General features: G+C 39.7%; 1 protein-coding gene across 1 annotated transcript; it reads left to right on the forward strand.

The window, feature by feature from the left end:
- The first annotated feature begins 13 nt into the window (after positions 1-13).
- On the forward strand, positions 14-17,883 carry NDC1 (NDC1 transmembrane nucleoporin). The gene is made up of 18 exons (XM_076338221.1): positions 14-65; positions 143-263; positions 1,558-1,659; positions 2,009-2,183; positions 2,677-2,815; positions 4,214-4,322; positions 5,699-5,750; positions 6,469-6,601; positions 8,764-8,856; positions 10,162-10,243; positions 11,137-11,292; positions 12,394-12,648; positions 12,781-12,899; positions 13,136-13,186; positions 14,249-14,312; positions 15,514-15,614; positions 16,582-16,742; positions 17,622-17,883. Exons 1-18 carry the CDS (start codon positions 24-26, stop codon positions 17,683-17,685), a joined length of 2,019 nt encoding a protein of 672 aa, XP_076194336.1. The 5' UTR covers positions 14-23; the 3' UTR covers positions 17,686-17,883.
- The last annotated feature ends 9,666 nt before the right edge of the window (positions 17,884-27,549 follow it).

Here is a 27,549-nt window from a genome sequence, read left to right on the forward strand (position 1 = left end):
GTGCGGGCGGCCGGGCCGCAGCCATGGAGGCGGGGGCGGGCCGGCAGCGGGCGCTGCTCCGACAGGTGAGTGCGGGGCCCGGGTGGGGGCGGCGGCCCCCGGTCCCCGTCCCCCGCGGCCTCTCACGCTGTGCTTCCCTCAGGTGCTGGGCTGGAGGGTGGCGGCCGCCGTCGCCTGGTCCGTGCTGCTGCTGCCCGTCTGCACCGCGGCCTTCGTCGTCCTCAGCGGCCTCGACCCCTTCCACCCGGTGCGCTGGATCTCGAGTAGGTGCTCCGGCCTCCCCCTCTGGGGCGGCGGTCGGCCGTGGGCGGTCGGGGCTGGGGCAGGCGCGGGAACCGTGAAATGCGGCGCGCGCCGTGCTGTGAGCTGCAGCCGTGGCGGCGGTGGGGGGGGGGAAGCAGCCCGGGAACCGCCTGCTGAGGGGCTCTTGGAAGAGAAGAAAACGCGTGCCTGTGTCAGAGCACAGAGTGCGTCGATGCGTGCTTTCGTTTGCCGTTCGGAGCCGCTTGTGCTCGTAGCGGGGGTTGTTTGAGCGCTTTGTTACGTGAAGCGACCCGATACTAGTATTTTAAATCCGTTTGTAAAATAAAACCGTTTCTGCTGCAATACTTGACAAGGTGCCCTTTGATGTTTTTGTATTTTCAGTCACATGTTTGTATTTGCGGTTTTTTTCCCCCTATCTGTTGTTTTGGGCTCAGTCTCAGATAACGGGAACTGACTGTGGCATTGTGTTACGTTTCTACTTTGTGTGTTTCTGAATGGTCTTTAGGCTTTGAAATGTAAGTTTCTGTGTTACTTATAACCATAATAGCCATAATCCTCCCTAGGCAGAAATAACTGTTGCAAGGTCAGAGAAAAAGTTAGTTTAAGCGACTTAGTTGTCTGTTCTAAGTACTCAGACACACTTCCCCTTTCCGCCCTGTGCAGCTGCTGTTTGCATAAAGAGCTTAAGTTTCCTCTAACTTTGGTGCATTGAATCACAAGCGAAATTCCTGAAATAGCCGCTCTGCATGGCGAGAAAACTTTCCCTCGGGTGCACACACAGAATATTGAGAGATGTTTAGATGGAAGCTTGATACCTGTGATCGCTTAGCTGCTCCAGGCAGAGAGACTTGATTTCTTTCCCCCTTTGAAAATACAAAAGCCCAAAAGAACGAATCAAAAGCAATTTACTCCGTAAGAAATTTCTTACCTTTTAAGCGTGTCTGTATGATTGCGGCTTTTATTAAGTGAAGGGAAGCTGTGTTACTTGAGCTTAATTCACCTTGAAAGATTTTTTTTTTTTCTGAGTTGTTTTCCAAGTGCTCACTTGTGAGAAACCAGTTATAAGGGTGTAAAATAGTTTCTGTGAAATGTAAATATGCTTTTATGCAGAAGTGTCGTGCAGCTGGTGGGCAGATCTGGTACGAGATTATAGAGTCCATTGAATATTACTCCCCTTTATGCACTTAGTGGATTATTGCTAACTGCTTAAGTGTTCTCTTCTGTTACTTAATGTGTCACTGTTGTGTTACTGCAATCTTCTGAGCGATTATATATATTTTTTTTTTACTTTAGATTCTTTCAATGATTTATATACTTCCTACGTCATCTTTTGTATCCTCCTTATGTCTGTGGTGATACTAGTCATAAGCATCTTCAACGCTGAATTTTATGCAGGTGGGTTATGTAAATTGCTGAACTGTCTGTGATACCCCAACTAAATAGGATGACCATTTAAAGAGATTTGTATTTACATTTGATGTACTTAATGTTGGTAGATTTCCTTTTATGTTAATATAGACAATATGCAAAGTTTACTTATTTTTAAGTAAATCATCCCAGATTCCTGCTTACCTCATGGCTGAGACCCTCTTAGCTAAGCCGCTTCATTGATTTCTTTATCATTTAGTGACTGATTCCAACTGTGAAAAGTTCTTTGATGACAATGTTTTTTTTCTTTTTTTTTTTTTTAATGAAGGGTTTTATTAGTAAGAAATGAAAATTCACTTTTGGCTTTTATTTACAGTTGTGCCATCCATACCGTGCTCTCGAATAGCACTGATCGGAAAAATTATTCACCCTCAGCAAGTTATCCATTCGGTTGTTCATGCCATAATGGGAATGTTGGTTGCCTGGTGCGCTGCAGTTATGACAAAAGGGAAGTTCCAGTTTCTTGCTGTGCCCTGCACGCCTTCGGAAAGGTAATTATTTGTGTGTCTTAAAGATAAATTATGCAAAGAACTTCATTGTAGAATGTATTTACTGATGGCTTCTTTCAAACGAAAAACTAAAATTCGAGTACTATCAAAAATAAGCAATTATACGTTGATATCCTTTAATAAAGGATAGGAAATACCCTCCTTTGTAAATGTTAAAATGCACAGAGAAATAACTGGGCCAGAAAAACTAAATTGCCAGGATTCTTAATGGAAAGTTGAATGATGACAAATTGGTTGTCACTTGAGCTAAGTCTTGGTCTTCTGGTTAATGTGACATACTTCATAAATACTGGAAGCATCCTCATGCATAAATTACAAAAACAGGTGGTGGGATTCCTACTTTAGAAAAAAATTACTGAGATATCATCATATGTACCGATCAGGAAAGTAAAATCAAACTTCTGATTTGAACTTCCTAAGGCTAGAATGACTTTTTTTTTTTAACTCAGAATTTATTCTAAGTTTTCTGTTTTAGCCTAGATGATGCTGTTCCTCAGATGTGCCTAAATGAGTATCACCTCTTTTTTCTACTTTCTGGAGCTTTCATGGGATACAGTTATAGTCTTTTGTATCTTATTAACAATATGAATTATTTGCCATTTCCAATCATACAGGTAAGAGGTTTAAATACCTTTGCAGAAGACACGTCTAAGTAAAACAGTCATCAAACAAGCCTTGTTCATTTATATTTTTTAATATGGCAGTAGCAGCTGTCTGTTGGCATGCTTTTACTAATAAAGCATACACTCAGTTAGCTTTAAATGCTGGTAGTGTTCATCTTCCTCCTTCCTGCTCAACTCCTTTCAAATGAACACAGAAATCTGGGATACTGTGACTATAAAATTTACACCCCTCTGATGCCTGTTAAAAGCTGTCTGAGGTGGACCATTGCAGAAGGTGAACTACAGGAAAGAGACAATATACACAAACTGAATATTAACTTCTGGAACTGACAACAAGGGAAAGCTGAAAATCTTGAGAGTAAAAAAAAAAAAAAGCAGCATATTATCAGTTGTAACTGGGTTCCAGCTCACTTAAAGTCTCAATAGCACATTAAATCTTGCTTAAAGCTCAACATCCAAAGCTTGTTCATGTGTGTAGTGCTATGGAAACTGAAATTTCATTAATTCCTTTGGAGGGGGCTCTAGCAGTTCTACAGAAATCTGTACCAGTGCAAAATGGTGAGGAGTGGCTTGTGAAACATCATCTTAAAAATATTTCTTCTGTTGCTGTAGCCTCATAGCAGCTATTGACTTTGCATGAATCCCAGATTTACAAAGTCCAACCAATTTGGCAAAAGGTATCTTTAAACAAAGTTGTTTGTATTAGTAGAAAACATTTAAGTCATGACCATTCAGTTTATCAGCAAACCAAGCATCATTTTGGCAATGCTATAGTTGTAGTATTTTTTAAAATTCTATTATTTGAATATTGTTAATTGTCTTTTTTTTTAATGCAACTTAGGCAAGTAAAATATTAAATCACTTTGGTTTCATTTGCATATAGTGTCAGACGGGTTGCTTTAGTTGTTTGGAAAGACACATAATTTCTTTGTATGGAGAAGGGTGTCAGTGTTAAACTGGTTTTGCTGCTTGGAGGATTACTGACTCTGCAACTCATGCTTGTCTGAATTTTCCCTATATTTTAATGGAACACTTCTAATCTAAATGAAATCTAGTAGATTAAATATGCCTTCTTTGGGTTTTTTGTTTATTTTGCATTAGACAGTGTTCTTCTAGTTTGTTCCCCTGTTTATAGAGTCAATTTACCCCATCCTCCATTTTCATACTGCTACGAGTAGGAAAAGGGACGAGAACTAGAGATGATTATAAAATGGCAGAAAGAGATCGGGACAATAAATAGTAGTTGTAACACCTGGAATTGCCTTAAACTAATTTAATTCATCTAGACTTCAGGTTTTCAAGTACCTTGTCCTTTTTTTAATTTTTTTACCATTTCATTGATTTGTTCTGAATGCGAAATACTAAACTATTTTTTTTGTTTGTTTTTAGCAATACAAATACTTACGTTTCAGAAGATCTCTGCCTCTCCTTGTTAAACACGGTTGTGTGGAATCACTGTATTTTGTTAGAAACTTCTGTGTTGCATATTACTTTTTTGGTAAGAGTTCTTGAAATTTTCTTTCTTTTTTTTTTTTTTTTATTCCTGTATTTTGAAAACTTTGTCTTTAATCAGTCAGGCCTGTTACACTATTTTTCAGCCTTCCAGGTAACTTGCTGAAGGCACATAGACTCGTTTAAAGAGATCTAACACCTCTCTAAAACAGTAAGAAAAGGCACAGGGTTTGTACGCCAATATTCATATGATGGCAATTCCTACAGCCTCACAGTAGCTTGTTTAGCATATGAGAAATGTCTCTTCTCCAAAGAGATTAACAACTTCTATAAGAATTTATTGTCTAGCTGATAACATTATAAGATGATGACAGTTATTCTAAGGAGAAGGGAGTGGGGAACAATAGTTTTCTAACCTGAAGTCTGTGTTTGGTCACTGTACCAAAACAAGTGTACATTTTAGAACCTGATGCTCTGTGCCACTGTTCACATACCCATTCTAATTTGTGGCAAAAAAGCTTATAAATCTGAAAACACAATGCAATTAAAAAAAAATTGGTTTAGTCTGTAGTTTATATTCCCTTTTTTCTTTAAATATTCCCAAATATTTTTTTAACATGGATAAATCTCCATGCCTTGGACTGTTCCTTCCATTGCCTGGTATTGGAAATGTAGCGTCACAGAACTGAACCTGACATACCAGCAGTGGGCATGACTTCACTATATGTAATATTGCTATATTTTCACTATTTTTTAAATAAAAATTAGCACTTTGGCTTTATTCTCAGGTGCCCTCTATGTTATTTGGAGGAAGCTGAGGAGACAAAGGCAGTATTGCTCCCTCCCATATGAAAATGAAGTTTGGTCTTTAAAACTATGGTAAAAAAATCGGTGCTGATGAAGATGATTGCACTGGACTTTCTAAAAATCAGGATTTTTTTTGTTATGGTTGTAATTGTCCTCATAAATGATGTCAAAATATGCTAGAATTATTTCCACTTTATTTACATTAGGGGATAAATTAGAAGTATGATGGTTCTATATCAGTTTCCATTAAGTCTCTAAAAGCACTTTGCTGCCTGAGCTGTAGTGAAAATTAATATTAAATTACTATTAACCCTCTTGTTAGTGAAGAAACACAAATAACTCAGTGCTGAGAAGCTAGCAATAAGAGATAAGGTCTACATCTCTCAATGTATAGTTGCTGGCCTGAAGCCTTTTTTCATTCTCTTTTTTCTATTTCTTAAAAAAAAAAAAAAACAAACCAAAAAAACCCCAAAGGCAGATTGTTTCCTGGTGCACACATGTTACAAGACCATTCTCTTGCCTATACACGCATTCTACTTTTGTCTTCTTTTTGGCCTATTGTGTATGCGTGTTGCAGTGTCATATTTGTTTCAGTGTTTCTTTTTGATCCCCTAGGTTATATCCCAAAGGCATGGATAAGTACCACGATGGATCTTCATATAGACAGGTAGGTAGTACATGGGGCTGAAAACATGCAGGGGCTGAAAACATGCAGGAGAATATTGCTGACAGCTCCCTTTGCTGAAGAAGTCCCGCTTAGCAACTGGTTCTTTGTGTGTAGCAGGACTGAGTTCCTTGCTTCCCCACACAGAACATGGGGAGCATTAGGTACTTCTGAAATGGATCCAAAAGGAGCCAACATCCCCTTGTGGGAACCATCTTGTCGATAGTCATTAAGAAATCCTCTTTAGTTTCCTTCATCTCTGTAAGTCTCTAAAATATTAGAAAGGCAAACCTCTCCAAATCTCATAAATGTGTTTTATCTGCTTTTTTGTGTTTTGGGGGGGCTCATCTTCATTTTTACATGGCTACCATTTGTTTTAAAATAGGGAAGCTGAAGTCTTAATACCTTAATTGACTAAAACTGTAATAATTTCTTTTTTGTATATATATTGTATATATAGGTATATATATTGTATAATATGTATATATTTTTGTATAATATTTTGTAAATATTTCTTTTTTCCTTGATTTCATTAATTTTTCTTAACTTCATTTCATCACATTACTGAAAAATTAAAGAAATGGTATCTCAAACATCTTTAAGAAACTGTTTTTGCAAAAAAATGCAACTTTATTCTTGCAATTATTGCTACTGTAACAGCTTACTATAGACATCTTCCATAATAAAAATACTTATATCGTCTTGGTTGTTTTACCTGCAGTAAATTGCATCCTCTTGACACTCTGACTGGCTTATTGGATCTCTCCTTGTTTTACCATGCCTGGTTATGTGGCGTATTTCTTCTGATTACCTGGTACATTGCATGGTTACTCTTCAAAATTTATGCTACTGAGGTTAGTACTTAGTGACAGTGCTAAAGGTTTTTTTGTGCATCAGTGTTTCACAGATAATACTTTCTTTTCAAAAGCAGTTTTACTAGGAAATAACTTATTATGAATTTTTGAATTTCCAAAGCATGCACTATAGATAATATTTGATAACTGAACAGCGAAGAGAGGCCTGGGTGTTAACTGACCTTCCCTTTCTCTCCTTATAGCAAGACAAGCCTGTGCTGCTTACAAAATTAATGCTTTGTTGTTTCCACCTCCTTTTCTTACTCCTCTACTTCTGTTTTCGTGTCCCCCTTCTCCTGTTCCTATTTGATGCTAAATCCGTGCAGATGCTGTTGGGGCCACCCTATCAAAGAACCACTTTGTGCCTCATGGAGACTACACCGTGTTCTTTGTCCTCTTCAGGTGTAAAGACAGATGAGCCAGCATAGGGCCCATATGTGTCTGGCAGAGCTTACTAGCTTGGTCTCTGCCTGTCTTTCCATGCAATGATTTTGTATCTGAGTGTGAGACTAGCTGAAGACTTGTGACAAACAGCTACAGGTTATGTGGGAAGATAATATCCAGAAACTGCATAGCACTCAATCCAATTTTACAATAGGAAAGAGAGCAAAATGCTGTCAATTTTTCTGTGAGCTAAGCTCTAGAAATCTCAAATTTAAGCGAACTATCAAAGTACACAGTTCTCCAAAGCGGAGACATGTTAATCTAATTCAGGCTGCAGTATTAAAATAGACTTCAAGCAATCTTGGGAATTAAGACACGTGTGCTTTTTCATTCAATCATAAAGTTGCAATTTAATATGGCTAAAAAAAGACCGTTTAATATGTAATTAATCATAGTAGAATAAATGTGAGACCATGAGAGGAAAAAAAGTCTTGCCAACAGAGAATTGGAGAAGACTTGGTCTTTGTTGACAAATCCAGATTTTTCCTTGTAAAAATACAGAGGAAAAAAATTGTTCATCTAACTTGATTTTTTTGTTTGTTTTTTGAAAACATTACTAGACTGCAGATTAGTAGGAAAAAAAAAAGCGAGGTTTAAATCCTGGCAAAACACTCTTATGGGATGAAATGGCATACAGTGCTTGTTGGAGTGTTAGCTTTAATTAAAAAGGTCTAGTTGTGTCTGCATGGAGAAAAGATTAACAATGAGTCAGGCATGACTGATGTAATGATGTGTCAGAATCTGTAGATGGCTCCAACAACAGCTCTGAGGTGTGAACAACCTATTTCAAAAGACAGTAGTTGAAACACCAGTGAACACTATGTGTCAATGTCTAATTATTCTATTGCTTATAAAATGGTGGAAAACAAAAAAAACATCCAGCTGTGAAGGTATAAAATGGACCTTGCCCTTTTGACTGTTGAACAAAAGATTTGTTTATCCACATGGCTTTTTTTTTAAATGAGCTAAAAAACTTCCAGAGCTGTTTGTAAATATTTGCATACTGTTAACTGAAAAGTCAGGAAAGAAATTGTAAACTTAATCCACATGAAGTCACCTTTTTAACACTTTGAAAGCAATTGCTACCTCAAATTTCAATTTTGCAGTTGGAAACGGAGAATAAAGCTATGAAATGTAAAATGAGTGCAGTAACACAAAACTGACAGGTAATTTGTGCCCAAACTGGTCCATGTTAAGTAGTGTTAAAAAGATGCAATGTTTGATACAATTTTAGCACTGCTATTTACGTTTTAAATTTTGCAGCCACAAGAACAGAAATTCTGTTAAAACACAGAATATGAATATCATGATGATAAAAATAAGAATTCATTAGTTTACCAGTGAAACAGTGCAAGAGAAGAATTAAAAAAATCTTTTGTTATTTGGTAAAAGAACCCTGAGTTCTTCACTGGAGTGGTTACACTGTTAAAGATGGGCATTACAGTTCAGATTTCAGTCTTGTTTCTGAATATGGTGTGACTAGTTTTTCCCGGGTATGGGGTTAGAGGAATTTCTTTTCATAATGATATGATGCCCCCAGCTACGAATTATATGGGTACATGGAAGGTATTTGAAGATAAAGATATCTGGATTTTCTAAGATTTCTCAATTTTAAACGTAAAGAGTAAAGTCTTCTTGTTCCTATGTTGGAAATTTCAGGCTAGTTTACAGTAAGTTGAAGCAAGTGGTGTAACACAACTTCTGATGTTTATATTTAGACACATCATTTTCCTGTCCAGCCAACTTTTGCTGAGGAGACAGACCAGTGCCTGCCTAAAATCTTAAACAGCAACCCTCCCCTCATTATAAAGGTAATTGAATTCCCACCATCTTCCCAGCTAGGTGTGTGCTGAGGAGGTGTTTCTCAAAGCATGCAATCGGACCTTCTAGGTCACAGTTATTTAAGAGAGGTGCTAGCTCTTTAAAAAGCTGCCTCAGAACACTCAAGAAGGCAGTTACACCTAATGGTGAAAATTTGTTTAGTAGTGACATCTGCTGGTGCTCCCCACACTGTGTTACTTAGAGCTGAAGACAGACTCAGTTAGAGGTAAGGTCTATTTGTCTGCAGCATAAGTATGTTAGTGCGTACTGATGTTAAAACAGAAGGTTAGCGACAGTCAGGTTTTTTAACTCTTTCAACTTTGAGTCTTTGTCACAGAAACAGGTGTTTTATCTCTTTGTACGCTCTTAATTCTTTACCCCTGCTGCTTATATTTGAGTTCTTATGTGTGTGTTCTCTCTTGAAATTAAAAAATTATTTCCATATTTATGTTGGAAGTTGGGTTTCTTTTTAAAAAAAGTCAATACTAAAAAGCTACTTAAAATCTGTGAGTAAAGGAGAGTAATTTTGGTCTGAGTATGGTAATCATTAATGGGATTTACTGGTGATAATACTTAAAAATTGGAGACCTCATGTAAGAAGTATTATGTAAATGAAGATAAGAATATTCTCCTGCATGTGCAAAATCCACATTTACTGATTACGCAGATCTCTGATAAGACTGGAAATATAATAGGCTGCAAACATTTTAATCCTTTTTTAAGCTTCGTTGCACTATCAAAGGATGGGTGGGGAAGAGTCGAGCACAGCACAGTTAAAGGTAGAGGAAGTCTAATTTATAATCTTGGCTGTTACTAAAGTGTGTAATTTATAATTGTGTCTTGCATAGTGGGAAAAAACTGGTTATTCTTGGTTTGCCACATTAACTACTTAATCACATGAAAAAGCAGTGTTAGGTCCAGTACTGTATGGCATACTGTGTAGTTAAGCTCTGGCTTGCAAAAACAGTTCTTTCCTTAAACTTTTTTTGCATCTTAGGTTCTTTCTGTCTGAGCTGTTAGCTGTTAAGATAAAAAAAATGGTGTTAGATCTTCTTTAACTCCAAAGAAATGACTTACCAGTAAAGTTCTCTGAAGCTCTTACTAACTCAGCAGCCCTATCCAGAATGGTTCTAGGGATTTGTGCAGTCCTTTGCCTTCTTTTTTTCTGTTACATGGCTGGTTTTGGTCTGTGTGAACTCATTCTTTGTTAGGGATTGCTTTTGTATGGATAACTACATTTTTTAAGGAAATACATTGGACTTTGCATGCACTAAAACATTTTCCTTTCTTTGTAGTTTTTAGCCTTACAAGACTTGATGTTACTTTCCCAATATTCTCCTGTTCGACGACAGGAAGTCTTTAGCCTTAGTCAGCCAGGTAATTATAAAAACTATTTCATATTGATTCTTTTTCTTTTCAAAGCGTTAGTCAAATGCCTTTAGAAGTTGTTTAATGCTGTGACGCATGCTATGTAAGCCAGAAGGCCTCATAAGTAAAAGTATCCCTATGATGCCTTTTCCAACAGGATGCTTAATTATCTGTATTCATATTGTTTCATCTACTAAACTTAACACATTCTGGTGCCTGTTGTTTGATTTGAATGACAACCATGAGGAAACACAGGTCTTAGGGTATTGAAAGCAGGGTCCTCTTGACACCACCAGTCAAATAGTCCAAACTGAATAATCTAACAGACGGGTATGAAAGCCTAATGTTGCGATGTGAGTGAGGTGAAATCAAGCATAAATAGTGAGTCACCACTAGAGTTGTGAAAGCAAACAATGGCTACAATTTCAATTAGTATTGAAGCCTCTTGCTATATACAAAGATACAGCAGGAGAAGGTCAATTAAAACTGCTTAAAAGCCTTCAGGAACTTTTTGTTACGCCTCATCAGGAATTCTAGTGTTTGTACTACTTCAAAACTGTTTACCGTCACCATTGATATTACTTTGTTCATTTTAGTTGTTTAGTGATTTCAGATCTGATGGGCCGAACTGCCTGTTTTTCCTGCTTGCTTAGCGGGTTTCACTAAAGGCTTTTTAGAGTTATCCATTGACAGGAGGATAGAGTCTGTCTGTGTTTTCATCTTCCTCCTCGTACACATAAACTGTCACAGGAAAAGCGCACTGTGTCTTTCTAGAAATGGAGTGGTACTATAATCTTTGAAGCTTATGCTGAGAGCACATGGGCACTGTCAGAATAGATACAAGGATGAGCATCTGGGTTAAACATACCTACTGCATTTCCTTTTTGTGTGTGTACTGCTAGGTGGGCACCCGCACAACTGGACTGCAATATCAAGGGAGTGTTTGAGTCTTCTGAGTGATCTGACCCAGAGGCTGATCACACAGCAGGAAGCTGCAGCAGCAAATGGGAGAGCAAAGCAGCCAGCAGGAGAGCTGAAAGTATCTCCACAGACTCCAGGTACGTGAGGAAACACTCATAATAGTTTGTAACGCATGAAAGTACCAATAGATTACATAGGTACATTAGTCTCAATTAAGTTGTATGAGGAAAATGAGTCACAGGGTTTTCTGCAAACAAATGCAAACAAAAAAAGTCTCTCCCCCGGTTTCACTTTAGGTATTCTTGTTGAAATAATCCCAAAATAACTAGAAAACTTGGAAAGATCATGTTTAGTGTTTGCTTACTTTGCATGATGTTATGTTCAATGCAGTATTTTTTCCACACTTGCGTGAATTAAGAAAGTCGAATTATTACAGTTTTAGTAAGTGGTTGAACCTACTACAGGGAGAGCTTAAGTCTTGCCAAGAGATGGTTTGTAATTTGCATAGCTGCTCTTATGATTAGTTTAAGATGGTAAAATTAGTTTTTGTTTTGTTGTTGTGAGGACTTGGAATATGTTTGTGTGATTCACTAATATCACTGTAGAATAAGAAAAGCCAGTCTGACTCTTGAGCTGTGCGCAGCCTGCAAGCATTTCGGGTGTTTTACATGCCAGACATCATTCCTGGCAGCAGAGCTGTGTTAGCACGAGGGGTGCCAGGTAATTGAATCCCTTAGCAGTCAGTGCCTAGGCTACAAGTGCCCTGGGAACAGCAGGGGACTGTTGGTATGTCAGAGGCGAATTTCTTCTAGTACTGCTGTTCCTTGGATTTTGTGACTGACATGTCTTTTCTTACATACCAAGCAGAATCAGAAAGAATTGCCATTCTTCTATAGGTAGCCTTTTTTCTAGTACTTAATCCTAAAAGCACACTTTATGTAGATATATACCAGGGCATAGTAATGCTAGCTAGCAAATGGAGAAAAATAAATAAATCCACAAGGATCGTTCTCATCATTTGCTGTTCTTAAACTGATGAACTTTTAAAACACTTCATGCTCATGTGGACGTGTACTTCTTCACAAAACTACAGTGGAAACAATGTCCTTTAATAAAAGCTCTAATGATAGAGAGGTTGTTGAAATAGCAATCAAATAACAAATGTGCCAGTTATTTCATATATATATTTCATATGTGCCAGTCTGTTTTTCTTCATGCAGCATGTTCTTTGTCATTAGGAGCTGTTGTGACAGAAGACATGTCTTTCCAGTCACAGAGGTCTAATATCGTTCCCAGAGCCTCCATGTCTTCACTGGTTAAATCATCCCTAATGCCTTTAAAGACATCGCCTGGGTCTGATGTTGGTTCGCCTTTCAGCTCACCTGCTTTAAACTGCAAGATGGGAATTCTGGATGTAAACTCTCCTTGGCATGGATCAGTCCAAAGTCGTCATGTTATGAGAAGGGGACCAAAGCTGTGGACGTCGGGTTCAGGTAGAGATTTTTCCACAGCACTGTTTTTAGCCTTGTAGTCATAAGTGTAGTAGGCATGTTGATAGAGATCTGTATCTTGAGGATTAAAGTGACAGCAACCAGTTTTTCTGAAGATACTGTATTCTCTTATAGATCTGCAAATGAATGGTTCCCACCACGAATCCTTCCCAGTGCTCTCTGCTGCAAGAGTTGGCAGTGAGGCGGTACAACCAAGCTTTATTTACACATGGCTTCAGAACAAGCAAGAACAGGTAGAGTAAAAGTTGCAGTACAGATAGGTTACAGCCAGTGCAGCTTAGGTGTTCTCTCTTCTGAAAGAACTTTCCTTTTCTGTTAATGAATACTTCCTTCTCCAATTAGCTTACATAACAAAAATCCTTCCCCCCCACCCCCTATTCCCTTTATACTGTGAGAAGGGTTGAAGAGGGCCAACTGTGCATACCTTCAGATAAATACAGATTGTATTTAATCTTTTGCTTCTTTCCAGATAAAAAACTTTTTGTCAAAACGCGTGCTGATAATGTATTTCTTCAGCAAGGTAATCATGATCTTCTGTTTTGTGACTGAGCAGCATGGACTAGAAATGCATGAGCGTATGGGTTCTGCTGTGGCACTGTGTACCTTTTGCATTCAGTAATGGTTCTAAAACCTTTCTTTTAATCTAAGGGTTTCTGTAAGTACAACTTCGTATTTACCGTGACTTTCATAGCAGGAGTATCCCATACCTGCATAAAAAAGAATAATAATACTTGTTTAAACTCGTCTGATTATAAACTGCATTTTGCTTAAAGCATCACGTACTAGTAAAACACAACTAAGAACTTAAATGCAACTGTCTCTGTATACTAATTGTAAGATGACACGGCTTCTAGTTGATGTTAAAATTCAGTTAGCTACCTTTTGTTAGGTCAGTGTACCAAATGAATTCTTTACAGTTTTCTTTTTGGGAGAGGTGGTAGCTAGAATGTTGGGAATTTCTCCTTATGAAATATTGGTGCTAATGTTACTACTACTTTTCAGGTGAACTTGAACACTTAAACTAAATTTGCATAGTATTTACACAGAAAAACAATTGGGTATTTCCCTTAACGTAATTGAACAACAACTCAGTTAAGTTTTACAGAAGCACCCCCCCCTACTTTAGGTCTTTGTTTTTCAGGGATTTAAATGTTTCCCGCAAGTAGAGATCATATTTTTATGCAGATCTTTTCTGTGTATCTGATAATGGTTTATGCTTACATGTACGGCAGTGTTTTCTGATCAGTTATAGACTGGAGCAGAGACTGAGCAAGCAAGATCGTGAAATAGGCCTGGGGGAATTGTATTGCCCATCTAGCCCTTGAAAACTAGTTAGCTAATATACTTTATTTTCTGGAAATCCCAACCATAGCTATAGCTTTGTGGGCAGCTCCTGTACAGAAAGAATTTTAGCTTCTTAAAGATCAGATTTTTCTGATTATTCCCTGAGATCTGTCAGCCTTGCAGGTCTTCTCTGAGGGGAGGGACATGACCGTGTCAAATGTGTAATACCTTAATTGAAACCTGCAATTTTGGTGATATATTTATAAAGTGCACTCAGAATGCTTTGATTTCTTCTCAGCACCCAGAAGCCTCCATCCAAGCTGTCTTCTCTGATGCCCAAATGCACATCTGGGCTTTGGAAGGTAAGCAGTTTCTATTCCCAGGTGATCCACTCTGGCTCATGAAACTACCACTAAAAGGATCCGATTCCAGGTTTCTGGGGCTCTGTGCTTTATAAATGTAACGGAAGAAAAATCTTTGAATCTATTTTGACAAAAAAACAACTGCATTTCAGATACCAACATGAATAAAGGTCTAATTCACTGGTTAGTTCTGAGATCCCATGTGAGATCTCTTAGTTTATGTTCTGCAGATGTTTGGTAGAGATTCCTAAACTTGATTCTGTGGCTTCTCTCCCACATGAACCTATGTATCACTTTTACTTTTTTTTTTCAGTAACAGATTTATGATGTCTCTTTACAACAGCTTTTCTGACTAAAGGCTCTGAGTCTCTCTGTTAATCATGGAGAGTTGAGGGAGGGAGGCACTGAGGTAGTAACAACAAATAAATGGAAAAAGATGGTCTGCAGAGAATTAAAAGAACAATGACAGTATGTGGTTGCACTACGGGATTTTCTTGTTTGTTTCAAAGTCATGAGCAAATACTGGTATTGATAGAATCTTTTATTAGATTTGTCTGTGCAAAAGGTGATCTTTTTTCCTAGATTATGTGTTTTATGGGCAAATATGCCAGGCAGTGTCAGATTGAAGGTGATGAGTTGGGATGTATAGAGTCAGGAGATGGGAATCACATATACAGTTTGCAGAAAAGCAGAAGATACCATTTGTGTTTTAACTAAGGGCAGAGGGCTAGGCTGTAATTTTTTAAAATACGATAAACAAGTAAACTGAGAAGGGGTTTAAAGCTAAATCAAGGTTTCCCTCAAAGTAGTAGAGAGTCTTCCTCATACAAGCTGAACAAAGAAAGTTAAGTGATCTGGAAATGTTTGTGTATGGCTGGAAGAATTGTGAAATAGGTCCTGTCTCTTGGGTGTTGTCGGGTACAGCTCCAGAGCAGTGGAAAGAGGGAGCCAATGCTTTTTTAAAATTTATTTTATATATAATCTCTCTTGCATTATCATCAACCTCAAACTATTGTACACCTGTCAAACCAGTGACTGGTTTAGTCCTGAAGCAAGCCAAAGCTGAGGTAACTGTCATCTGGCTGCAGTAAGCCCTGAAGAATTCCACCACACTAGTAGAATCTTCAGGCAAAACCACGTTCTTTGTTAATGTTTCAGAAGTTGAGAATTCAGTAATTATAGCAAACTTTTTTTCTTAAAGGTCTGTCTCATTTGGTAGCAGCCTCCTTTACTGAAGACCAGTTTGGAGTTGTCCAAACTACACTGCCAGCTATTCTGAATACTTTACTGACTCTTCAAGAGGTAAAAACCATTAACTTTTCCTTACTGCAGAACGAGTTTAGGAGAAGAGAAGGAGTTTTGTTAATTCTATATTTTGACATTGCTGACCAGTCATAACATTCAAGTTGTTACTACTGTAAATGGCTTCTCTTCTGCAGTTAATCTAAACAAAACAGCTAGTTGCCACTATGTGCATTATGAAACAGCTGAATAAAAAGCTTGTTAGAGGTTTTTAAAATGTAGAAGTAGAAAGCATGTTTTTAATGGAATGTTTTGATTTAAAAAAAAAGGTACTATGTGCTCAGTTAAAGACCTTATTTCAGGGATGCAACAATTATAATACTATATTTTATGCATAGTTAGGACTTCATCTTTATTTGGCGGTACACAATTCCTCGTGCAACCTGGAGCACTTGGAGACATTGCAAATCACAGGAGATAAGATCTGTGTGGTGTTTCTCCACTAATACTAAGACATTACTCTCAAATTACTGATGTTTGTGTAATGTGTATTTTAAAAAAATCCAGATTTGTTTCCAAGGCTATGTGTGTCCTATTGACGTAATCATTTTACACTGCCTTAATGGAGATTCTTGGAAAGAATTTAGAGGTTATTAAAGTTCTTCAGTGCAAGTCATCTATTCCAAGAACAGGCACCAGGGGGAAAAAAAAACCCGCTAATACCCTTGTTTCTGAAAGAAACAAGTCATAGTACAGGACAGAATTGTATTTCCACTGCAGCGTGTGCTGTGCTTAGCATTTAAGACTTATTAACAGAGAATCTTATTTCACAGAACTTGGTTCTGTGTTCATGTTGATGGCCAGGAAATGCAAGGTCAGGCTCAGTCTCCAATACATTTTTGTGTGTCTTGGTGGAATTTCTGAACTTGCACTTTCTTTTTGCTTTATTTTACATAAACATGTTGCTAGTTACATTATGAAATAATTGAACAGATGAAACAAGTTCATTTATGTTTTTTTCAATCAGGTTGTAGACAGACATTTCAAACTGCCTCATGTTTCTAGCAAGCCCGCCAGGATTTCAGGAAGTCTGGTGGACACATCCTACAAAACGCTACGATTTGCACTTAGAGCATCTCTGAAAACAGCACTATACCGGATAACTACTGTCTTTGGAGAACACTTAAAGTAAGAACTTTGTCATGATTGCTTGCTTGCTAAATTTAGTTTTAATTAATGTTATTGTAGGACCTGTGAAAAGGGAAGTTTGGGCAAAAATCCCTTCAGGTCATTATTCTGACATGGTATTTTAGTATTTTTTGATTTGGGGAAGCTTAAAAAATTCTTGTGTAGATATATGGTCCCCCTTAGAAACTTATTATTCCTAGATTTCTGGGCAATTTTTCTTAGTGACTTTACATGAACTCTTTCGAAGCAGTCCAGGAATACCACTCATTTACTTTCTTTTCAACAGCTAAGATTTATTAAATCAACTAGAGACAATTGTCTGTTCTGTAGGGAGAGAATCCTGAGAATCCTATGAAGAGTCCAGATAATCAAATTCCTTTTCTGCTTGGTTGTCTGATGGTGCTCTCTTGGCTACTGTCGCAGCAGGCAGACTTTCATACTCGGCCTCTGAATATGTGGGACTGAAACTTCCTGCAGTATCTGCCCATCTCTCCCTGTGGGGATGAAATGTTACTCAGTTTGGAAGTGCTAGATATACAGGAGAGATCATTTTAAGAGATTCTTTCTTACCTAAATCATTCTTGCGAGTTAAACAATTGCTTGTGTGTGTCTAAAGGTAAGGAAATAGGCTAGGTTTCTTGGGACAAGTGTCTTTTAGTAGTGGAAGCTGTTGAGGTTAAGAGTTGACAGTTTTAAGGGTTAATATACTTTTTTGTCTTTTTCTTGGAACGTAGGTTTTTCCATACAGCTGGGTTTTCTAAAATTTAGCTTCAGTGTAATTGTTGATTTCAGTGTATACTTAATTTTGGCATGAGGCTTTATTTTTGTGGTGTATTACATTTAATGTAAAATCTTACGTTCTACATTTGTTGTTTTTAGTGCAGTGCAAGTGTCTACAGAACACAAGAAAAGACTTCAGCAATTCTTGGAATACAAAGAATAAATAACAGATTTTGATTCAGCTACGGGTTTTTTTTCCAATGCTCTTGGTAAGAAGAAAGTGGGACTAATGAGCCTTTTTATCTTGGCTTTTTGGAAAAGCACGTGGAAGTACAAGTCACAAAACAAAACTCGTAGAACTGTAGAAGAGTTCTTCTGGGTTTGGATCATCTTTTGTATAATAAAATTTTTTTTAAATTAATCTTGCCTTCTTTTAATCACTTACAAACGAGAAAATGTCAGTTCTTATTTCATGTAAGACTATGACATTTGAGATTATCAGTTACTTTGCCACTCAGACCCTTCACTGTTTCTCACGATGCATTCTTCTCCTACCCTTTCCTGTTAAAGGCTGAGTAGAGATTTACATAGATACTTAGTGTGCCTAAGTGTTTCATAAATTTAGTTGATGACACTTTTAGTGCAGATGAAGTGTGTACTTTAAGAGTAGGAAACAGATGTGCCCAGGAATAAAACATGCTACTCTTTTGTAAGATGGAAATATTCCTTCAAAGTAAAATGGGTGTGCAGAAACGCATTGTTAAAACACAAATACTGCTTGAAAAGCTAGCAGCTTGGATTTTATCTTTAAGGTGACCTAGGAAACTAAGTTCTGATCTATGCTGAAACATACAGGAACATTACTGCATTTAGTAAAACTCCAAGGAATGATATTGTGAATTAAAGTTTGGATCAACAGCTTTCTGTTAAGGTGGATATAGGAAGGATGTTTGCAGGGTATCCAACTTTTTCAAAATAATATACATTATTGGTAGCTTCTGGTGAAAACTATGACTTTTTAAAAGTATTTTTTTACACATCTTATCTGGAAGTAAACCTGCCCAAATTGTTTGAAAATTAACTACTCAATTTTTAAACTGACTCCAGTTTATTGATATCTACGCTAGAAAATATGTATGGAGTATGAAACGCTTAGATGTAGCTGTAGTACCTTACTGTAAGGTAAGGTACTTTCCTTGATATAAAAGTAAGCTAAATGAATTTAGTGTGATAAGGGGAAACAAAATTTGGATCATTTTCCTTCCATTCTCTTCAGTGCTGTTAGTCCTATGGGGTTTTGGTTGTGTTTTTTGCTAGAGGACCTAAGACCTGAAGATGGCCACAGTGTCAGTTATGTTGTTTCATCAGTGTGATGAAATGATCAGCTGATAGTGAGTGGTTGTATAGTAATAATTCTTTAGGGAGCCTGTAAAGTTTGGTAAAAGAAAAAAAACAAATCTACAATGAGACCTGCATAGTGCTTTCCTCAGTACAGAGACACGTACTTTTCTTGTAACGCAGATACTGCACGTGTTAGATGTGATAGTGGACATTAGAACTGTATTGTTCCTTTTGCGTTGAGGTGGCTTATAGCAAACACCATAAGGTGATGGACTGCCTTTCATTACATTGAAAGGTTGAGCACAAAGTCTTTGAAAGCTTCCCAAAGCTTAACTTCTACCACAGGTTTGACTATTATGTCAAAGCCTCTTGCCTGCCTGGCTTATTAAATAATTTAATTTGCTTATTTTCTGGTATTGCAATGTGCACCTGGAGTTAAAATGGTGCTTTAGCTAGTACCTCGGGTGTAACTGTTGACCCAAATACTTCAGCCAAAAGTTTCAAATATGTTTTCCATGCATTTAAACAGGTGCAGAATATTTTCTTTTTATTTATTGCTCTGGTATTTTCTGCAACACTCCCACAACTATAAGCTGTAAGTTGTAATTAACAGTGTTATGGCTGTCAGCAGCAGGCTTAAAATGTAGACTTCTTTTTGATGCCAAAGTGCTTGAGGTCTGTCCTCCTTGTGTTGCAGTAGATTTGCACATGACATCTGCTAATGTGCATGTGATTCATGGCATTCTCTGTGTATGACAGAAGAGCTTTCAAAAGCTGATTGCTTTGTGGTTTCTTTAAAAGCTCCAATTCTAAAGACTTATTGTTTTTAAGCCTTTACTTAAAAGTGCATCTTTAACAGTATCTCATGCTCGTGAATGTAAGTAAGTGTACAAGAATATACAGTGTATGTTGGATGCCCTTTGAAGATGCAGTAACTGGCTTACACAACTCAAACAGGGGTAACATCTTATTCTAGTTTTGGCTTTGGGAATAATTCTATTCCTCAGGCAAACTCTGCTGGTGTTTCAAGTCCTTTTATATATTTCTGACTTAACATAAAAATAATCAGTCTGTGAAGCCTCTGTGAGGTACGGGAAAAGTCTCTCGTTCATTTCTGCATTCTGGGTAATGAGGAAAACAATAAAGCCTTTTTACAGTTGGTTTCTATGTAACTGCAGTTAAATTGGATCCCTCAAGCCTGATAATATTTCTCATCTGTTTAGTCATCTCAAAGCTGAGCTGCATCTTCTTGCTGGACTGCATACCAAATGCACAAGTGAAACTGATAGCATTTGGTTTGATTGCTATTTTGGTAACCCTGTGAGCCTCTCCCTACAGGTTAGCTGTAGTCAAGAGTATCCAAAATTATTTCCACTGCAGCTGCAGAGAGGTATGCTGTTGATTGTTCAGATATGTTTTCCTGTAAGAATGGAGTAATGAAATAGAGGCTTTAGCTCTTAAGCAGTCTCTTACAAATATGAAAAAAAAAAAAATCCTGCTTCATTTTCTGAGAGATAACTTTGAAAATTCAGACTGTGGGTGGACAAATGCAGTGGCCCTCATCCTTGAAGCAATTGTACACTGCTATCTGAGGGAGCCAGGCAGGACTAGTGCTCCAACAGGAGCACTTTGGAGAATTGTCTTGATGCCAATTGCAGCTTGGGGCCTGAATGTACCCTTGAAATGAAGTGGTTTCGATTCTGTTGCTGCTTACTTTGAACAGAGGCTGTATTGTATGTACCGCACTTGGTGTCTTAAGGCTTTGAGCAGCCATCTTCCTACCTACTGAGATACGCATATGGCTCTGAGGGCAAGGCAAGCACCCCTGCAGATGCATCCAGCTGCAACTATGGAAGTATCAGTCTCTTGCTGATGAATTTGCTGGTAGCTGTTCAGTCACAGGCAAGTCATGCAGTTTGTGAGCTGTGTGCATGCCAGACCTTCCCCCCAGCTACTGCAACTGGCCATGTGAGGGATCTGATGCTCTGCCTGGGGGGAGAAGGCCTGACACTTTGGAGGAATTGGGTGTATGTGTGAGTCCATATGAGGTGGCCCTAGGAGCACCCGTAGCTGTGGAGGTGCTTCTTGCCATGTGTAGTGCTGTCCCCTTTCCCCAGGGGTTGAATGGTGGCAGCTTGTAGTGCTTTGCATGTTCAGGCAGGTGTTTGATAGCTGTGGGGCTTCAGACACTGATGGCAGCCATGCTCCCACCACTCCCATCACCACCTTTCTACAAAGGTTCAACAAAAAGATGAAGGCATGGGTGAAATCATCACAGATGCTACAAGTTGAGGACCCTCCCCACTACCCCCACAGCCTCCTCCCCCTGTGGTCTTGATATTTTCCATCACCAGTACTGTATTAACATATTTGCTATGTGGATCAAAATGCATTTGGGTGCTGTGAACATACCTGGAGTGTGGTTTGCAAAGCTCTTGTGTTGTAAGGGGATGTTCTCACATCAGAATATTGCTTCCCCTTGCTGCAGACTCATGGTAGAGATTTATATCTGGCATATCAGCTTTGGACAAATGTGTAGTATAAACAAACTGCACAGCTCCCTTGTGTCTGAGAAAACAGGCTGAAAGAGAGAACAAAACCTACATTCTACTGCGATTTCAGAAGACAAAAAATAAATTAGAGAAGACCTCACCTTTCTGCCCTTGCAAAAATCTTGGAACTACAGTAGAGCTAGTCAGTCAGGAAATAAATGAACATGGTGTCTCTGGAGCCTGCCATGAGATCAAAACACAAATTCAAGGGGCAGTAGTTCCCTGTGTGGCCTGCTGGATACATTAGCTGATTCTTCTAATAGGTGGTGATGGCATAGGAGTCCTCTTTTTTTTTTTTTTTTTTCCTTTTTTTAATCCCCCTAAAGAGCCAGTTCCAGAAGTAGGAAGAATTTCACACAAAACCATTGCCTAAGCAGCACATGTATGTACTCATAAAATCATCAAAGGAACCAAGTACAGAGTGAATAGTGAGCTCCTCTCCCTCCCCTGCCCAAAACACACAAAAAAAATACAGGCTTTGCCTTTCGCTTCTTCAATAACTCAACTTTTAAATCTGACTACTAAAACAACAATGGTGGGGCAGGCTGTTGTTTTTAACTGCATCTTGTCTGAAAAGGTATGGTGAGAGCCCTGGAGTGAATTTTGAAGGAATTGGGAGTGGGATTATATAGCTGCCTGCGAGTCAAAGATTGTCATAGGTTATGTGTAAACATCATTCTCCGCTCTCATTTAACAAGCTCCAGTTGCGAGCTTACTAACATTAGGATGTTTCAGATCAAGAGACAGGTTGGGTGACTACCTTCAGGGCAAGCTTTGAGGACCAGGTAGATGGGGCACCAGCTTTGTAAACTGCTGGGTTCCCTGTCTGTTTACCAGCAGAGGTCACTGCTCAAAGCAGGTTTGGGGAAGCACCAGGCTGTGGACCTACGGTGGTACAAAGTTTGGGTTGAGCACAGGGCTGCAGCTCAAAGTTAGGTACGGAGGGAGGCAGTACATAACCGGCAGCTAGGTCTGGGGAAGGATTTATCAGTACCTACAACGAGTGTTGTAGGAAGAGAAAGACCAGCCTCATAATTAGTGCAAGCTGAACACCACCAGGGAGAAATGGTTTGCCCTTGCCTTTATCACAGAGATCCTGTGCAGCACTTCAGCTCTTCACGGGTGGCCACTCTTCGCAAGACTCCCAGTTTTTGCATGCTCCATTTGGGACACCAAGGGTTGAGTTTAACTGATGGAACTGGAAATGTGCTGTACCATATACAATGATGGGAAATGCTAAATAACCTGGAATGAGGGGTGGGGGAAGCAGTCAGTCTTTGTCACAAGTTTAGCACTCAAGCCGAAGCTTTCGGCTTCCGGGCCTCTGCTGTAAAATGGGGCTTAGTCTAACCCCACCCTCCCTCACCTCCGATGATAAGTAAATATTTGTTTGCAAATCAGTAGGCTGCTGCAGTGATGGACACCAAAGAAATGCCCTGGAGAAAATTAATAATTCTGTATTCTGCATAGGGCTTGGCCGATCTGCAGTAAATATATTCAATGTGTGGTCCAGACACTATGCCAATAAAGAGAGAACAGAAGAGCGACTAGCTGCTCATTCAGCAATCATGATCTTCAGTGCATTGAATATATGGATCCCCAGGCAAAATGGCTGTGGGGGCATGTTATAAAGCCAGTACTATAATTCACTTATAGTAGGCGTGAATTGAGGTTGTACCAGTAATTCTAGTCCTGGCAAGTCCCAATGCTGAGGATTGGATTTTACAAGCTGAACATTCTTAAGCTGTGCTGTCCTGTTTTTTTTGTTTATGACTTTAGTTTATTTTACTACCTGTGTTGTGTATGCATGGTGTGAGAGATGAATCTATTTATGGACTGATGCAGAGAAATAATACAGATGAATGTTTGAGGAAGCTAACTGCAGGTGTAAACAACCATGTCCTGAATGGAGGCTGGTTGAACCCTTCTTTAGAGGTTTTTTTTCCCCAAAGTCCTCTAGAATGATCTGCCAATTAACTGGGGAGGCAGGAGGGAGGGAGAGATCTGTAGTGTTACAGTGGCTTTCGGAGATGCTGGTCGTTTCTTGCAGTCTCTGCAAGACAAAGGTGTATTCAAGATTACCGTATGATTTTTCCAAAATATGCTAGCTATTGAACAGACTTGTTTTTAAAAGATAAGTCATAGTGATCTGAGGAATTTCTTTTTTCTAGCTACAAGAGCTATAAACAAATCTGCAAGTTATGAGGCAATAGTTGAGTACATCACTAGATAATGTGTGGTCAGTTTGACCCTGCTGTCTTAATTTAGGAGGTCATTTTAAAACCACTATAAAGAATGGCTTTGTGCTGCCTTAAAGGGATATGGGCAATCTCTAAGAAACAGGCATACTTACAGAGACAATCCCTTTGGCTCAGTTTTTGTTTGGTTGTTTCTTTTTTACTATCTGTGGTGCAGTAAATTAAAACAAAAACAAGTCTGGACTTGGCATGCTTTTGTAAATAAACTGCTGTGTGTGAATCGACAGCTCATTTGCAACCAGGTTATTTATAACAAAGTTTGTTATTTCTCCCACCAGAGAGCTTGTTTTGTCCTATATTAACAGAATGCTTATGGTAACACCTCCTACCTCTGTCTATACTGCAGCAGTTACACAAAGGCCTCGCAATTTCAATTGTGTCCTTTTGAAATTTAATTTTGTTGCCTGCTGGAGTAGAAGCAGGGATTTCAGTATGTGAACTAGAGATTAATACTTCAACTCTGCTTGTTTGCTCCGCACAGCTCACCTTACCTGTGTCCGTTCTGCTTCATTCCTCTCCTCCCACAGAAGAACTGCTTGGGGAACTCGAGTTTTCAGCTTCTACAAGTTTCTTGAAGATCCGGTTTGTGACCAGCCATAATGCTGAGGCCAGTTACAACCATCCATTCCTGACAAAGGTAAAGAGCACACTTTGAAAACGGGATTTGATGAACTGAGGTCCCCTTCACGTAATGTCCTTTCCCTCCTCCCTGTTTCCCTCACCTTTTACAGATGATCTCTCATTGTCCTCATGTGATTCAGCTCCCAGGCAGCATCATCTCAAGTCAGGACAGCTGTGCCCCTGTTTGTGCAGCTGTGACCACGGGGGCTCATGCTGTCCGGAGCAAAGAGGCTGTGTGTCTGCAAAAGCACCTGTAGACCCTGAGAAAACCACTGTTGTGGCAATGACTTGATTTTGGCTGGTATCAGCAGGGAAAAACTGAAGTATCAAACTTGTTTAAACTTTGTTTTTCTCCTCACTGCTCTGTGTAAGCTTTGAGTTGGGCCTGGTGTGATATGGCCTTGTGTGTACTCAGGGCGCAGTTATGCTAACTGTGCTGTGGTGGTGCAGGACTGCCTAGTTCCTGTGGCTAACACGGTCCAGCAGCTGGTTTTGGTGTCGCAGCCTTGTCCTACCACCACCAATGCCCTGAACCATGAGGGCAGGGAACTTGTTGGTGTTTCAGCACTGTCTGGCTACAAGGACACCAATTGGCACAACCAGCACTGTTGCACCAGCAATTGTCTGTGTCCTGGCTTTTTCTTAGTTGCTGTGAGGTAAGATTTCACACCAGCCTGAACTAGCCTTAGACTACTGTTTTCTTTTTCTTTGATCACCAACTAGGAGTGAATGGGCAGATGAACAAGTCTGTGATTACTTACCACCTGTGTCCTACCCACTTGACCTAGGGAGAGGATATTCAGGCAACCAGTTGCATTGCTCTGCATGTTTTTTATTGCAAATTGCAACCTTACCTTTCACATCTGACTCAAAATGAAGCAACTCCCAGGGACTAGCTTCAGGGACTGAGGATGTCCTATCTGCTACAACTGGAAGGTCTGCTTTGGTGATGGCGACTTCATTAACAGAGGGAAGAGGCAACTGGGCTAGCTGTGGGTCATGCTATGACCCATGACCACAGCCCTCAGCAACCACGAACGTTGAACAAAAAGGCTAATATGGAGAAATCTCCCCCCATTCTATTAAAGAGAGAGCATTGCTGTCATGGAGAGAGAGGCCAATGACTGGTTTACACAAGGACACAAGGAGGGGAGACACCCATCTAGCTCATGGATGTAGTGACAACATTGGGTGAATCAGTATTTGCTGCACAGCTTGTGCATACAGCAAAGTCATGGTGACCCAGGGCATAAAACAGTCTTAACAGACACGATTGCACTTGCTTGGCCTTTGTTCCAGAACCGAAACATATAAAGTGTCTTCTGATTCAGCAGCGAGGCTCCTCCCAGCACTTGTTCCTCCCACATCTGTTGACTTGCCGGAGGAGCCAAGTTGTTGCTTTGGAAGAGCTCTAGGTGTCAAGTCTCTATCAGGCACAGCTAGGTTTGGAGGAGGATGTCCATCCACTGCCTGCTTCCCTTGCTCAGGCCCAGGGATGGGCATCCCCAGCTGGATAGTCCCACCAAAGACAGGGCAGCTGCCAAACATCTCGCTTGAAAGTGAGGAAATAGTGGTGTGAGAGAAGGTTTGAGTCCATGGGGCCTCATTTCCTACTGGGCTTGAAGGAATGTGGGTACCTGCAGCTTGAGCCAGGCAGTCTACATCTCTGTGACATGATCTGCCACGGAGAAATTTACCTTGCTGCGAAGGGCCTTAACCCGATGTGCTATTGAAGCTTGGAGCTGTTGTGTGCTTCAGTCCGAAGCCTTCCTGGCCACCTGTGTGAAAAAGGCTTTTTTTTTTAACCCTGCTCAGAGGGTGCCCAGAGTATGGAGGAGGCTCTGTGCCCCCTCCTGCCTGCGAGGCAGCCCAGCCCTGGGCTATTGCTAAGCGAGTGGCGGCACCTGCCGGTATTTTGCAGAATATTCTGGATAATGGTGAGAAAAAGAAACAGAATTAAACAGCGGTTCAGAGCAGGACACGCGTGCGCTGAGGTAGAGAATTCAGAATGATGTGGGTTAATGAGGTGAGAGCGGCTGAAGTGTTGAAGTCTGTCCTTTTCCCTGCTTGCTGTGGGAAGATCCCTAACCATGAAAGAAAATCCCTTTAGGAAGTGATACAATATATCCAAAACTACCTGTTTCCTAGGAAACCCCCACTAGTTTAGATATTTAGACACTATGCATCAATATAGGAGTAATAATTTGCACAAGCTGAGGCCATGCTCAGGATCCACCTAAACACTAGTTTTTTCCTGCGCTGGAAGCAGCGGGATTACCCTGGTTACACTGTGTTCTGGAATAATATTTCCCTCAGTAAATTTTACTGCCTCTTCACATCACTGGGGTTTAGACTGTTACCACAGTGTATTTGTGTCTTAAATAATTACTGTTTCTGGTAGCACTGCCAGGTGCCTTCAGCATTTCCAAATGGAAGAGAAAAAGCAGCTCAGTACTGAGGGCCCCACAGACCGATGGGACTGGGGAATGGATGTAGGTTAGCAGAGCACTGAGAGGTGTTGTGTAGCTGTAGAGAACAGCCACGCAGAGGGATAACGTACGCTGAGAATTTTTACTTTGTTTTTATAAATCCCCAGGATGTCACCATTAAAATTCAGTGTTTGCGCTGACTAGTTGATATTTAGTTTTGTTTCCTATAGAGGTAAGGTAGGGATTTCTCCCTTTTTGTAGCATCTTGCTCCCACTAACATATTCTGAGGACATTTACCAGTTTTCAACCACATTTGACAGAGAGCTATTAACTTCTGACAATTTAAGATGGGGCCTTACAGAAGAAAAAGACCTTATTACTGCCCTCGTTGAGGGTAAAAGCTGACAAGATCCTTTTTTTGTAGACCTCAGGGCATCCATGCTGGGCAGGAAGGGGGAGAGGCACACTGCTCCCAGAACTGCTTGTTCCATCTCAAGATCTCATGTCTTTTATAGAGAGCCACCTCCTTCCCACCAAATCCACAACATTCCTAGCGTTTGCCAAGAAAAAGTCATGCCCTCCTGTCTGGACCATTCCTTTACTGGCATATGTTATTAAGAGGATGGATAAAACTGTGATCGAGGTACTCTGTGCAGTATCTGTGCTGCAAGAAGATGAAGATCTCAGTTGTCTAGCTGCAGGATGCTCCTCAGGAGGGGCGTAGCAAGATGCCAGTTCAGTAGCTGTCCCTCCTCCTTGTGCTAAATCTCCTAAGTCTCTCCTTTAGGTTTGATGTGAACAGGCGATTTCCAACCAGATGTCTGTCTGATTTACACCCATGTAAATCAGGGGTGACTGCGAGTCACTCCTGTCTTTGAGCTGTCC

This window comes from Aptenodytes patagonicus, chromosome 5 (genome assembly GCF_965638725.1).
Source record: "Aptenodytes patagonicus chromosome 5, bAptPat1.pri.cur, whole genome shotgun sequence".
NCBI classification, from domain to species: domain Eukaryota; kingdom Metazoa; phylum Chordata; class Aves; order Sphenisciformes; family Spheniscidae; genus Aptenodytes; species Aptenodytes patagonicus.